General features: G+C 37.2%; 1 protein-coding gene and 1 pseudogene across 13 annotated transcripts; one reads left to right on the top strand and one right to left on the bottom strand.

Moving 5' to 3' along the window:
• Nucleotides 1-262: 262 nt before the first annotated feature.
• Nucleotides 263-1,193, top strand: LOC113327653 (annotated as a pseudogene).
• Nucleotides 1,194-6,631: 5,438 nt separating this feature from the next.
• Nucleotides 6,632-15,578, bottom strand: LOC113328197. Of its 13 annotated transcripts, none has more exons than XM_026575297.1 (15): nucleotides 15,421-15,578; nucleotides 14,775-14,960; nucleotides 13,863-13,925; nucleotides 11,000-11,096; nucleotides 10,643-10,896; nucleotides 10,276-10,477; nucleotides 9,763-10,158; nucleotides 9,610-9,651; nucleotides 9,418-9,467; nucleotides 8,734-8,908; nucleotides 8,322-8,591; nucleotides 8,014-8,178; nucleotides 7,838-7,891; nucleotides 7,571-7,717; nucleotides 6,632-7,456 (listed from the first exon to the last, which is right to left on the bottom strand). In XM_026575297.1, the coding sequence occupies exons 7-15, from the start codon at nucleotides 9,844-9,846 to the stop codon at nucleotides 7,175-7,177; spliced, it is 1,269 nt and encodes a 422-aa protein (XP_026431082.1). In that variant the 5' UTR covers nucleotides 9,847-10,158; nucleotides 10,276-10,477; nucleotides 10,643-10,896; nucleotides 11,000-11,096; nucleotides 13,863-13,925; nucleotides 14,775-14,960; nucleotides 15,421-15,578; the 3' UTR covers nucleotides 6,632-7,174. The 13 variants fall into 13 exon arrangements, with proteins under 13 accessions (XP_026431082.1, XP_026431079.1, XP_026431081.1 ...); XM_026575294.1 differs by having other exon boundaries at nucleotides 11,000-11,126; XM_026575296.1 differs by having other exon boundaries at nucleotides 6,632-7,089; nucleotides 7,168-7,456; nucleotides 10,643-11,126.
• Between the last annotated feature and the right edge of the window lie 238 nt (nucleotides 15,579-15,816).

Consider the following 15,816-nt stretch of genomic DNA (forward strand, 5'->3'; position numbering starts at 1 on the left):
ACAGATGGGTTTGGGTATCGTGGACGGGTCTTGTGCAGCCCTAGATGGATCCTTGAATGACAGATATGATTGGGATAAAACTAATATTTCATAAATTTCTACACTAAAACAATATTGGGCCAGAGATCGAGACGGGCTATAGCCTAGGTTTGCCTTGCTAGGCCTGCACTAATTGAACGACAAGAAATACCCTAAACCCTAAACCTTGATTTAAATAAATGACCTAAGCCTTTCTCCAGCCTCAAAACAAAAACCCTAACAAGCATAGAGAGAACGCCGATCGATCGAGAGAGATGGGTAGAGTTATCAGAGCTCAACGTAAGGGAGCTGGATCCATATTCAAATCCCATACTCATCATCGCAAGGGACCTGCAAAATTCAGGAGCTTGGATTTTGGTGAAAGGAATGGTTACTTGAAAGGTGTAGTTACTGAAATCATTCATGATCCAGGACGTGGTGCACCATTAGCCAGAGTTACTTTCCGTCATCCATTCAGGTACAAGCATCAGAAGGAGTTGTTCGTTGCGGCTGAGGGTATGTACACTGGTCAGTTTTTGTACTGCGGGAAGAAAGCTAGTTTGATGGTTGGTAATGTTTTGCCATTGAGATCAATTCCTGAAGGAGCTGTTGTTTGCAACGTTGAGCATAAAGTGGGGGATAGAGGTACTTTAGCTAGAGCTTCCGGTGATTATGCTATTGTTATCAGTCACAACGCTGATAACGGAACCTCCAGAATCAAGCTTCCTTCTGGTGCTAAGAAGATTGTACCGAGTGGTTGCCGTGCTATGATTGGCCAAGTTGCTGGTGGAGGTAGGACTGAGAAGCCCTTGCTCAAAGCCGGAAATGCATACCACAAGTTTAAAGTGAAGAGGAACAGCTGGCCTAAGGTTCGCGGTGTGGCTATGAATCCAGTTGAGCATCCCCATGGAGGAGGTAACCATCAACATATTGGACACCCCAGTACCGTTCCTCGTAGTGCAGTTGCTGGGCAAAAGGTTGGTCAGATTGCTGCCAGGAGAACTGGTCGAAAGGGACGTGTCGCTGCTTGTGCTGCTTTTAAGTCAGATAATTAAGTTTATAATATTTTCTGAGTCACTTTTTGATAGGTATTTGTTTCTTTTTGGATTTACCTAGGTTCTTAATTAGTTTATATTGAGAGACCTACGTAGTCTCAGTAGGTTGTTTGTTTTTTTTGTTACTGCTATGAGTTTTGAATTTAAATTATTAGAGTTTATATTACGAGTATAATCTTATCGAAACTTTCCTGGTAGGGAAGACTAACAATGAAGAGTTGTAACAACTTTAGATCCTATAAAGGTACCAATAAAACTCCCCATAGCTGTATGAGGAGATGTCAAAACCAACCACGACAGCTGAATTTTGTTAGGATGTTCACGGATCGCCGGACCCTACTTCTGGATCCGACCACATAGCACCGATACTGTCCCCACTTGATCACCTGTTGCAGCAGGTGTGGGGTTTTAATTTAAAAGGCCTCGGTGCTATGTAAGGAGATGCCCAAGCTTATTAGACACCACATGTACTTCCTCTTATTCCATGTGGGACATTCTAACTATACATATGTGGTGTTTATGGAGTGTTGGATATTTGAAGGAGCTTTTGTATTGTTATTGTCTTTAAACTTGTTGGTGATTAGTTATTTGAAACAACTCACAAATTCGAAACAACTCACAGAACTCACACTTGTTATTGGTATTGTTTTTCACTCACACTTGTTATTGGTATTGTTTTTCACTCTCTCAGATTTTTTTTTCTGTGAACTTCTTTTCTTTTCATTCATCTTTTTTTTCTTACAAACATAGTGATACAAGTGCCATATATATAGGCAGTACACAACCGACCTTAGACAACTCTAGTATTTTCTACAGATTTCATTTCTTATCTCTGACTAGTTAATCTTAGTTCACACTTACACTCTGACCAACATAACTTTCTCTAGATTTTTCTTAACTAATTTGACTGCACTTTACAGTGTCCAGAGAATTCTTTCTCTGTCTTTTCTATAACCATTTTCACATTAGTTCATACTGCAAGACTTAATACGACTGACTAACTAGCTGACTCTAGATTATTCTACCAACTCTTTTACTATTTTACAACCTAGGCATTAATTCCAACACTTCTCCTTAATGCATTTTCCCTTCTCTTCCAAGGAGCTATTTTCATCTTGCTGTTAAACTTTGTTTCATTGTTGAAATGCCCAGGTTCTAGTGCTGCAAAACCGCAGGTCTCAAATGTGGATATCAGCTTTGCTCTCCAACCTTTCTTGTGCTGAGAATATTGATTGCGATGTCTGCTACTGTCCCATACATTTCTTGACTTCTGTTGTTGATGCGGCTTTAGTGAACAAAACTGCGAGCCTTTGCGAACTTCTGCCTTCATTGTTGTATTGTGAACATAATTCCAATACATAGGAAAATTTCTATCCTTCACTTTTATTTTTGCTATGACCTGGTGCCAATTTTTCTTGTCATATATGAAGCAAAAACCATTATCAAAGTATAAAGCATACCCATTTTCTACCATCTGCCCAACACTTAGTAAATTAGCTTTTAGATTGAGAACTAGAAAAACATCTTTGATTAGCCTCGTACCTTTTCTTGTTTGAATAGCAATTGTACCTTTGACTTTCTCTTCAACCAAGTCGCAATTTCCTTGCCTGATTAGAGTTTTGATAGATGTGTTTATATCGCGGAAAATGCTTTCGTCACCCGCCATGTGATTGCTGCAACCGCCATCTATGTACCAGGCTTCATGTTTCTCTTCTGTTGATGTTTGAGCATAAAACATGTGCTCCTCCTCCTTTTCAGTTTCATGAAAATTGGCTTGATTGTTTTTTCTAAAACGACATTCTTTTGCGAAATGTCCGTGTCGACGACAGTTATAGCATTGTGGCTTACTCTCATTAAAGCAACAATCTTTCTATAAATGATTTGTCTTCTTACAAAATCTACGTGGTGGATAATTTTTCTTCCATCTTGCCTCGCTGTAGTTGTCTTCTCCTTCTTTTGAAACTTTATAACAATCTTCCCTTCCCTTTCCTCTTTAGACGTTCCAGCCATTAGATTTAGTTTAGACTGAAAAACATTTTCAATTGTTGTTTCATGACGCCTATTTAATCTCTGCTCATAGGCTTCTAAAGAACCCATAAGCTCCGTTACCGAAAGAGTTGCGATATCTTTCGATTTTTTGAATTGCAGTAACTACGGGATCATACTTATCAGTGAGACTTATGAGGATTTTTTCCACCAACTTCTTATCACCAATATTTTCTCCATAGCTTTTCATTTGATTGGTAATCTCCATTACTCTTGAGTAGTAATCTTTTGCAGCTTCTGAATCTTTCATCTTAATGTTCTCTAAATCTCTTCTCAAAGATTGCAATTTTACTGATCTTACCTTTTCATTTCCTTGAAACTCATTTTTCAACAAATCCCATGCCTCTTTTGCTTTTGTAGCTCCCATAATTCGAGGAAAAATTGTGTCATCTACTGCCATCTGAATTGTGTACAAGGCTTTTTGATCATTCCATTTCATGTTCTTCAGTTTCTTTTGTTGCTCCGGAGTGGTTGCTGTAGATTCAGTCAAGGTTATGCCGCTTTCGACAACTTCCCATAATTCTTGAGATAGGAAGTATGTCCTCATTTTAACACTCCAGAAATCATAGTTTTCTCCAAAAAATATTGGAACAACTACTGTTTGACTTGAACTGCTGTTTGTCGACATGATAGCACGCGGAAACAAACGCCCGTTTCAATCGAACAAGCTATGATACCACTGTTGGATATTTGAAGGAGCTTTTGTATTGTTATTGTCTTTAAACTTGTTGGTGATTAGTTATTTGAAACAACTCACAGATCCGAAACAACTCACAGAACTCACACTTGTTATTGGTATTGTTTTTCACTCTCTCAGATTTTCTTTTCTGTGAACTTCTTTTCTTTTCATTCATCTTTTTTTCTTACAAACATAGTGATACAAGTGCCATATATATAGGCAGTACACAGCTGACCTTAGACAACTCTAGTATTTTCTACAGATTTCATTTCTTATCTCTGACTAGTTAATCTTAGTTCATACTTACACTCTGACCAACATAACTTTCTCTAGATTTTTCCTAACTACTTTGACTGCACTTTACAGTGTCCAGGGAATTCTTTCTCTGTCATTTCTATAACCATTTTCACATTAATTCATACTGCAAGACTTAATACAACTGACTAACTAGCTGACTCTAGATTATTCTACTAACTCTTTTACTAGAGAATTCAACATAGAGCTGTCAAACGGGCAAGCTAGGGTCAACCCGGCCCTAGCTTGACAAGCCATGGACGGGTTAGGGTCAGCCCTAGCCCTAGTACTATTCATGTACAAGTCAAAAAACCCAACCCTAACCCTAGACGGGTTGGCTCTAACGGGTTGCGGGTTGGCTTGTTAAATGGGGTGGTTGAAACTAAAATAACTTAAATGTATAAAATATTTAGTGGGCAGAGGGATAACTACTCCGTAATCCTAAATCAAATGAAATTTGGATTGTATTAAATCATTTAAGGAAATATGAACTTTGATTTCTAGCACAACACCCTAAAATTCTTAAATTAGTAACTTAAAATTCCTAAATTAGTAACTCACATGAAATTGACGGGTTGACGGGTAACCCGCGGGTTGACCCTAACCCGGCTTGTTTTTACTAGGGTTAGATATGATTACCCTAACCCGGCTTGTTTAGACAACAAGCCAAGCCGAGCCGGGTTAAAACAAGCCAAGCTAGGTCTAACCCGCGGGCCGGGTTAGAAATTGACAGCTCTAATTCAACACCATATTTCCCCTCAATAATTTTATACCAAAGTTTATTCTTTTCCATGCCAAATCTCCAACACCATTTCGCAAGCATGCACATGTTCATCAGCAAGAACCAAACCCCGGTTAATAAGATGAGAAGTAGTAGAACCAGCTGCCTTGTATTCCCATAAAAAATTCCTCATTTTCTTCTCTAAAATCTTGATAATAGAAGCAGGACACTTAAACAAAGAGAAACACCATCATTTGTAATATCATTATCATTCACACCAAAAACCCATCATAATTCATCTTCTTCGATTCTTCAACATCACAATTCAACCATACTTATTGTTAATCGATACACGTTAATTAACCATTAGAATTGCCGCAAATCAAACCATACTCATTGTTCTGTTAAGCATTTTTACAAACATTTAGAGGGAATAATCAGATTACCTTGGATATCCAATTTGGGTTTGCATCAGTTGGAAATCATCAATTCATTTAAAAATCTAACTACCCAATTAAAAAATTTACTCTTAAAACGAATCCGTACCAAGAATCCCAAATTCAATCTTATGTTGCCGTGAATTCAAATTGAATGTGAACCCAACCATGAAAATCAATGAAACCAACATTAGATCTTGTTTCAATCGACTTCAGAACTAATTTAATCAATTATTCTCAAGCAAATCCATATCGACAGGCTTTATTGCTTAGACCCAATTCGAATCCATGTTGAAAAATCTCCAATCTGTTGATGTTGGATCAGAATAAGAAATCTACTTCAATCGGCCGAAAGATAAAGAAAACAAGGTGACAAGACGAAAAATACCATCTCCACTTCTCTGTAATTCACAATAGCATAAGTGATTGAACCTAAGAAATTTGATTCGATACTTACAAACAAAAAGAGATGTGATGGGATAGATGGGCATGTCCTCCACTCACCTATTTGTACGCAGTTCACACATTAGATGGACACATCCTCTACTCAACCCACTCGCTTATCTCTTATACTTAAGTCGTTGATTAATCAAACTGACGGTAGAGATGATATTATGATATTCTAGAGGAATGTGCAGTTTAGTAATTGCGTCCACCAGAATCTCATCTAGTTAAATGAAAAATTGACTTAGTCTATGAGCGTTTACTGGTTTGGTGGGCCCAGATGGAAAAACAAACGGCATGGGCATTTTCTTAAGTTTCAAAAAAACGTGGACATTTTCTTAATTATAATTCCCCACATGGGCATTTTCTTAAGTTTCTCTTAATAAAATGACATAAACAAAAACCAGAACCCTCCATTTCGTAAGATGTATAAAGATCACAACAATTACTTCCTCATTAGTTAGATTATTAGGGTTTGAAGAAATGTATGGTAAACATACAGCAAATTTAGTTAAATACCCAATACAGTCATTTTCTGTACTAATGGTAGATTTAGCAGCAACAACAGAAATAGGAGTGCAGGTGGTGGTAGTAGAGGTGATGGTGTTCTTGTTGGTGGTGTTGGTGGTTTGGCTGCTGGTTATAGTGAGCATTAGAACTAGGCCTAGAATCAGAGAAGAAGAGAATTTCATCATCTTTCCAAAAAAATAAATTGAGTTTGATTCTTTTCTCGAAGGTTAGTTTTTTGTTTGTCTATGGGAATGCTTAAAAAGAAGTTCATGCCGACTCTAGGTGAAGAATGCTTTTTTTTTTCTGGGGAATAGGTGAAAAATGCTTTTTGTGATGAAATTTCATAACACTAGGTGAAGAATACTTTTTCAGCTTCCCGGATGCAATTTGACTGGTTGTGGAGCTTGAGCTTATTGGTGTTAAATGATTGGCAAGTAAAAACAGCATATGATATATAGATGTTTCCACAACTGAGCTAAAATTTTTAAAAACAAAAAAAAAAAGCAAAAAGGACATGAAAGAAAATACTCCCTCCGTTTCTAAATAATAGGCTGGTTTGTGCGTAAATTTACACAGAGACCGACGCATTTTATAGAAACAGAGGTAGTATTACCCAGCTTTCACTCGTCACACTGTTATAGTAGTACTTCTACCCTTCAGGGGATGCGTGTTCTGTCCAATTACAAGGAGGAAGTGCAGTCTTCCCACCAACATGTGATAAAGCAGGAGTTGTAGACTGTTGGAAACCATCTGCCCTTAGCGAATTTTTCCAGACCATGGAGACCGCAAAGAAAAATGTACAGTCAGAAAGTTATACATAGATAAAACCACCATGGTCTTTGTTTACAACGGGGACTTCTTAATCCATGATCCACTAGCCAGAAACTGTGCAGCCCAACTTAACACCAAAACTATGAGAAATTAAGAAAAGATGCTTAGAAATAATCTAATATCTGGAAGTACCTGTAATTTACTCATCAAGCGTTTCAGGAGACTTTTCTGTTAAAGAGTCATCGATGATCAGGATATCACGAATGTAAGCTGCAATGCCGAACTTGCCCCTTGCATCATGTCCACTCCCCATTTCTGTTGATGTGTGCGGCACTCCTTCTTTGCCTATGGTTTCTGAATATACTTCCCCGCCAAAATGAACCGCATTCGCACTTTGTTTCAACAATACGAATAGATCACCCGGCCAGTATCCTACTTCTTTATTCTCTAACGTTAACCACCAATTGCTTGTGTTTACATCCTGAAGAAATTTTTGCAAAATGGCCAAAAAAATAATCCGTTACAGTCGAATAGAACTAGAACTGAAGAAAATTATGCAACCGGAATTGTCAGACGCGGAATAATATGGTCTTACCTGAAAGATGAAGATTCCTATCGCGTATTGCTCACCATCTTCAATAGAAACTGGCTCAATTGGAGAACCAAGAGCAACTTCATGGTTTGTTTGTACAAACCCTGTACAGATGAGATCAAAGCAGCCGGTTTCAATTGATCGATCAACCTGTTATGACATATATATGAAATCAGCATGCTTTCAGGAAAGATATTGCTCAATACACAAACTTACAAAAAGATGAAGAAACTGAAAACTAAAGTCTTGTTATGTGGAATATATGCTTACAGTCCAATATATAAAAAATCGTGCTCTTGTATCGCCGTACAGAGTGGGATTCACCTGAAAATGTTTCAGTAAATCAAATTAGTAGTTGTGAGCATAAAACTTGAGTTATACATTGTTTCGCAAACAACAGTAAAGAAAAAGCAAGTTTAGTTGGTAACATGCATATGTGTGCTTACCATCCAGCCAGCTTTGACACTCTCCTGCCTTCCATCGCGAGAAAGAGAAATAAGTCGCACTTGAGATGCAGAATACTCATTTGGCTTTTCAACATATGGATTCCAAACATTGATATCTCCTTTAGCTCCTTTATAATCGTATCCTTCAGTTACTAGGATTGCAGTCTGTAGAGTAATAATCACTGACTTAACTACTCAAACTTACTGTAAGAACTTAGAAATTGACATAGCTCTTAGCATATGAATAATGAGAAAAAAATTGGTACTGAGAATGAGAAGTTCAAGTATTATAACATAAGGGAGCTTACCGAGTGATTGACGTAAAGGTTATTAGATTTCAAGTCCAGTGTATGTGCCTTGTTAGTCTTTTGGCTTGTACTCCTATTTGAATGAGTAATGTATGAGTATTTTCTTCCATAATTCTCAAGAGAGGTTGCTTTAAGTAGTTCCTGTTTCCGAATTCTACGCATAGGTATTGTACCCATCGGACAACTTCCACTTCTCCACCAGCTTTGCGACACGGCTCGCATCGATGTCACGTTTCTGCTCTTAGTTATAGGATACAAGCTTGGTTTCATCTGCATTAAAATGTATAGCAGCAAAAGAAAAGGCAGTTAAAATGTGTAGCAAATTCCCCTGTGTAGTTGCAGACGACCTGATGAATTTGAAACTAACTCTTCACTGCACCATAAAAAGAAATTTTTTTTTTTTTTTTACTACCTGAATGGTGTGATTCTTCAAAGAAGGATGATCAAATGCAGGTTGTTTGTAGATATCCACACAGTCGATAACATCACCATAATCAGTCTGGATGGGTTTAAGTGAAGGCTTATTGAGAAGCTGTGACATTTCATTAACCTTCAAAACTTTCTCTTTTTCACTTACTAGTCCATAGCTGCTTGTCACAGTAATAAATTTTAAGAAGAATAGTGCAACTAATAAGAAACCCAAACCATACACCTTCATTTTCATCTATTATGTCTATAACAGTAATGCTTCTGATCTTTTCTTCTCTTTTTTTTTTGATAAGAAGCTTCTGATGAGTAACAAAGAAATTGCAAACTGATTTAAATAGTAAATATGGCAAGGATGTTGAATCATGTTATAGTTTTTGTGTCAGAAATTTGTTGGATGTGAAGGAAACATGTTATTTTTGTTGTGTCAGAAATCTGTTAGATGTGAAGGAATCATGTTGCATTTTTGTGGTGTCAGAAATTTGATGCCAAACTGATTTAAATAGTAAATATGTGAAGGAGGTTTGCATCATGTTGCATTTGTTGAATGTGTGAAGCAGTCCAACACTCAAATTCCTTCTCTTCTAATAGTACATCACAAAGCTCATCAGCTATCTGATACACGCCATGTAAATCAAAATTTGATAAACAAAAACATGAAGGGGCCAACCTGTAGGTTTGTTCTTCCATGCCCACTCCCGTACCTGAAGCGTGAAGGCCCTGCAAGTTTCAAGCAAGATAAAGATAAAGAAAACCATCAGTCGTCTATGCTTTCCATTTTAGGTGGACGGTAAAGAACAAAGAAACTGAAACAAAAGGCCGTTAGCTATCATACTGGCACCAATAACTTAACATCGTATACCTGGTGGAAACGAGCAGAACCAACACCTGCATTGGCTGAAACCTGCAATTGAGCATAACAATCAACTAACATCCAAACCATGTAACTTGGAACAATCTAGTCTTGGTGAATCCCTAAGGAAAATAGCAAGATGCAATAAGTCTCAGAATTTACCTGAGCATTTAGATGACCAACGAAACAGATCCCTGGCACTGAAATAAACAAATATCCACATATTATGGAGTGATTATAAGGCATAACCTAGCCTTAGCTTAGCCATTGGCTAAAGGCAACATATATCGTACTAAAACAATCAAATAACAGACGACTTGGGCACTAAGCGGTGAATTAAAAAAAGGTTGCTGCAGCTGTTGGTGGTGATGCATCTGTGGTTGAATCCGACTTTGTTGTGACTGAGGGCCTTCTTTGGTTGATAGGCATAGGAGCTGTAGTTGTCACAGTGACTGTGATTGAGATTGAAACTGTTGAACCGGAAGTTTTTGTGGATGAGGGAATTTTGCTGCTGTCTTGCTCATATAAGGTTAACTCCTCGGGCTTCTCCCACTACAACTAATGCACATTTAGAGACATGAGATCATTTTCCACAACTTAGAGGTACAAAACCACAAAACAATAATGTGAAAATTTTAAAAATACAGCAAAGGAATAATAAGGAAAAACGTTAACCTTCTTTCCACTTGTTACACTGTTATAGTAGTACTTGTACCCTTAAGGGAAGGTGTGTTCTGTCCAATTACAAGGAGGAACTGCAACCTGCCCACCAAGATGTGCTAAAGCAGGAGTTGTAGCTGCTGTTGTTGAAGACCCAGGCACAGCAGCTGCAGTAGCAAGACTGTTGGCCTTAGGGAACTTTCCCTGACCATGGAAACTGCAATGGAAAAGAATACAGTCAAAAAGCTACACGGATAGATAAAACCACCACGGTCCCTGTTCAAGTGGGGCCTTCTTAATCTATGATACACTAGAAATCCAGTATCTGCAGTAACCTGTAGTTTAGTTGCCTAGGAAATCGGCTGCTGAGATAGATTCTCACCAGATTGCTGCATCACACGGGACTTTTGCTGTAGCTGAGAGAATGCTTGTTTTGATGACTGAAAAATACAACCGTACCCACAAAAGAAACAATGGATCTAATAATGAAGTTTGCTTTTATAACCATTCACCTTCACAAATATTCTACCATATGCTGGAACACATCCGTTATGTTGAGATAAGGCTGCGTCACAGGGAACACATTCCGACGTCTTTCAATCTTCTTAAGTTACCATTTACTTGTCCAAAGCATTCCTGTATAAATAGGAACACATCCCATACAAGGAAATAGAGCTACAACATGAGGAACATATCCCAATGCTTATATTTTCAACTAACTATTCACCCAGACCCCAACCTGTGAACATCATAGTCTTGTCCCCTATCCACATGCACCAACTCTGTACTATTCATTATCTCTCGTCGTACTACTATTTTCCAACGTACAAACATGGCTGTTCACATACTCACACACATCCAAATAACTACAAAGAGTAAGTAAATCGTATCAGAGCAAGACAGAGTATTCAGTTTTGAATTAGCAGATAGTGGTGGCTCCATGTGATCAAAAGCAAGAAGCATTTATCTCAATACACTCAAGTTGTTCATTTAGATTTCAAATTTAAATAAAAACAAAAGCTCTTTCTACTGAACATCCAGCAAAATTGACAAATACGATAAAAGCTATTTATATTGATCAGATCCAGTTATGAAGTTCATAAGAGAAGGCAACATTCATGCCCAAGAGTGGTCCAGAGAATCAACCACGAACTGACACAGCTACAAAGAATGACTTTTAAGGAATTTACTCTGAGTTGCCAGCATGTGGTGGAACAACTTAGACAATGCAAAAAAAAATGGGGCCACTTGAATTTTTGGCACGGTTTATCATCATATTTATCCGTAGTTATTCATCAGAAACACAATTTCAGAAACTGACGATGAATAATTTTAAGATTATGGTTGAAGATAAGCTGGGATGAGCCAGGACTAAAATAAGATACCGTATGAGCCCAAGCGTCACGCTTAATACGGAAAGGAGTTGGTCCGGGAACTCACGATTTACCCATTGTCATTTGGGATGATAAAGAAGATAACAAGAACTAAAAGAGTAAGAGACCAGGATGACGGACTCGTAGTGGCCGAGACTGTTGGTCCGGGAACTCACAAAATCCCTGCTTGATCAAAATAAAGGCTGTATGAGCCTGGGCTCAAGCACTTACAGTTAGGCTTGTTTGCTATCTCTAACATGGATGAACATAAAAGTTGACTAGAAAAAGAAATGATAACCAGAGCACCTCACCAGTAAAATGTTTGTACCTAGGCAACATGTGTACAAAAATGTCATTAATCAAGAAGATGTACATTGAATTTATGTCTTATAAAATCGAACAAGTGGAGATCGTGCCAAAAGCATGCGCGTAAATATGAACAACCAACCTCACCGGAACTCTTCTTAGCTTAATCTAAACAGGATTTGATGCTAATCCACAGAGAAGCCAACGTACCTACCTACCCAACACAACACCGACTCACATGCCATGTTCGATTTGACAACGATGGAAAACCGAATAATTTCAAAAATGTTAGGTACGAGAAAAAAAGTAAGATTTTTTATCGATTGATGAATTGTTTCTCTCTTTAACGTGATTAGTGGTCCAATACAAAATTCCTCGAACTTCTTTAAACTAGAAAAAAATAATTCTATATAGTAAAGAAGAAAACGTTGGACGAGGAGTTTTGAATTGGACCACTGATCACATGAAAAGAATGACATAATTCATCAATTGTCAGATAATTTTACATTTTCTCCATACCTAATATTTTTGATTGATTGTAAGAAAATTATTCTGTTTCTAACATAGTCAAATTGAACACGGCATGTGAATCAGTGAATGAGTTGATCTGACTACATCTCCAAACAGGAGATGTGTTCATTTTCTGCTAGGCTGGAATCATGGAAATTCATGCATAAGCATATTTAGAATCACAGTCAAGATTATCGTCATGCGTACAAGAGAATGTCATTCAATTGAATTAACTGTTTACAACTGAAATTGTGCGACATGGCACCTACCTTATACAATTCGTTGTCACATTCATATAAATAACATCTCAATTTCTCTAAGTTTAACAAACTGTAATATAGCAAGCATCACTCTTAAGCCGAACCCCTTATTGGAAGGGAATATTCTAGGTTAAGCAAATTTTCAACCATTCACCCCCTGACACATGGCATTAGCCCCAGAAAGGGTAAATCTTAGGATTTAGATCCCCTTCAGTTACGATGATTGATATTCAGCCACTTAATTTCTTTATCGTTTCTTTTGTAACAATACGACCAAAAGAAGATATACGGCATTTATATTCACTTCCTTTTTACCATTAGGTGCAGTTAAAGCAAAAACAAAAGAAGATATACTAAGTATATTTTGTTTAGCTTCTTGTGACATGTACAGACAAAATGTTTACCGGAACTTGATCAAGATTTATTGTCTCTGATCAGCAAAACTTATCAACAAAAGGGCTAGTCTACATTTCCAACCACCAGACTCATCAATTTGATAATATGTACTCTTCTAGCACATCATCAAATGACGTATCCTCCTCAATGTGACCTAGAGCTAGATACAAACTGAAGCTAAATGATCCATATTGCTTGATCCTGCACCCTCAAGAATCGACTTGATTTGATGGATCCACTCCTTTAAACAAGTCACTCCAACTAAATTGTACGTCAATTGATACATTGTGTTTGCTTGGCTGACCAAAATTACAGCATGACCAAGCTTGGTCAGAAATATAAAAACTGAGCAAATGTCATATTCTTATCAAAGAAAATGCCAAAGAAAACAAGTGGCTGAATAGTGTTTTTTTGTACAACTGACGTAAACACTTGGCACTAGCCCCAAAAAGAAAATTTCCTAGCTTAAGGGAATTTTAATCCACTCGCCCTAAGACACATGGCATTAGCCCTAGAAAATGTTTATCAGTTCGTCACAATAGGATGTAGATCCCCTTCAGTTACACCCATTAATTAAGGGTTTGCACCAAGCAGCACCATAAAAGTGTTCATAGCTAGATATATAAAACATAGGAGACGTAGAATATGGTTGATGCTTTCTGCATCTCCCGAAACACTTAACCAGAGAAAAAGAAGAAATGATAAACTATAAGGAATATTTGAATGTAGATAAGTTATCTGTTAGGTGGCCACAGACCTGTTGAATCAAGGTGTCATACAGCACAATACGCTTCTTCTTGGAAAACCTTTACATATATGCCTGTTACCATTGGTCAAAAGATAACAAGTGAGAATAAAGTATATCCATACCCATGTAAAGCATAGTCAGCAATGAAGTATCTACCAATAAGATATATATTTCGAGACAATATTAAAATAGCATATACACGATACTAAACGTAGTCACCATAAAGAACGAATCTCGGTCTCAGACTACCAATAGGTAGATAATTAGTTAAACAACAATCTGTAAAAGTACAAAGGAGAAAAATGCAGCTACTGTTAGGAGGGTTGCACGATCATTTAAGGGATGTGATCCTAAGCAAGCTAGTAACCGGGCATGTAAAACCAACATTTAATGGGTAGGACAACGGTTTGCACCATAGTAAAACTCTTTTTAGGCGATAAAATTTCTCAATAATATATACAGATGTACATACTAAATGTATGGCACTGTCCAGCAGAATACCCATACCATCGTTGCATAGCATCTACATGTATACAAATCCAAAAGTTTATCAACCATTAAGGTTCCAAAAGACCAGACAACCCCATTTTGGATGAGTATACTTAAGGCACTACCAACGACAAAGTCAAAATATGATAAGCTAAGAAAGCATAAGGCTCATCTAATAACTGGATTAGAAGCCAAATTATGCAATTGGAAAATGACATATCACGTCTGCCAAGAGATATTGGAAAGCAACCAAGTCATTTATTATTACCCACTAAGCTGCAGATTCATCAAAATAAAGTGATTTTTTAGACACTGAGCAAAGTAAAAAAGGAGTGCCCTACCACCACCCCCAAAGCCCATGAGGTTAAAAATGAAGGAACGTCAGCAATTTTCAAAGGCATTATAGATACATAGAATTATTGAATGCCTTACATTTTTGGAGATTTGAAATGATTTCCACTGGCGGTGCAAGAATTCTGTTTCTTTCCAATCTGGTTCAGAGTCTAACACGAGGCTCAAATCAGATGTCTGTTTAGACTTACTGCTATTCAAAGCCTCTCCAGCCATTCCCTTCGGCTGATGCAACACAACCCTTTCTATGTAATCCTGTCTTCCATCCTGGGAATTACGATTCCAAAAAGGTTATGTAAATTATTTAGTACATAGAAACAAAATGAGCAAAATACAAATCACGGCCTAGAAAGCCATTATAAGATGAAATTTGTGAACTCAATTAGAAGTGAAAAATAATATCCAACAACGATGAAGCATAAAACCCCTGCAAATACTCATTTTGTTGTAATCTTCCGCTAAAGAAATTTGTTTAGAAATTAAAGAACTCATCCCGAATAAGCTCAATACAGTACAGTAATTTGTTTTCTATCAATCAAATGTTCTTAAAATCTCTAAAATCAGCAAAAATATCATGTTTTATCACACTACAGCTTTATATAAACAAAACCCATTTCCGGAAACCTCTACAAAACCCTAAATTACAATCAATTTTGGAATTAATCCATAAAAATAAAAATAAAAACCTAAATCAAGGCATGAAAAGAGAATGAGAAAAAGATCAAACCTTTCTTGAGGAAATGCTCAGGAAGAAGTGACATCAAGATCTAATTGTGTTAAATAAGTTTGAAATCAGATACAAATGATGCTCCGGGTATACACCTTTTGTCAGATACCGCTGACGATGAAGATGAAGAAGAAGCCATTGAAGAGAGAAAGTGAAAGACAAAAGTAAGGTCCGAACTCCGAAGACTGAAGCCTGAACCACATATGTGGGCATAACGGGCCTATATTGGGCCTCAACTCTCTTGGTTACTCCGGTTTGCTCTAAGTTTTTTTTGGAACGATTTTTGGGGACCATCGTTTTTTTTTTTTTGAAGACCATGGTTTTATTTTGGGTAAAGACATTAGAAGTAAATCTAGATAACCCTTTATCTGGATATTTATATTAATATCTAAATTA

The sequence above is a fragment of the Papaver somniferum genome, unplaced genomic scaffold (assembly GCF_003573695.1).
Source record: "Papaver somniferum cultivar HN1 unplaced genomic scaffold, ASM357369v1 unplaced-scaffold_107, whole genome shotgun sequence".
Taxonomy (NCBI): Eukaryota; Viridiplantae; Streptophyta; class Magnoliopsida; order Ranunculales; family Papaveraceae; genus Papaver; species Papaver somniferum.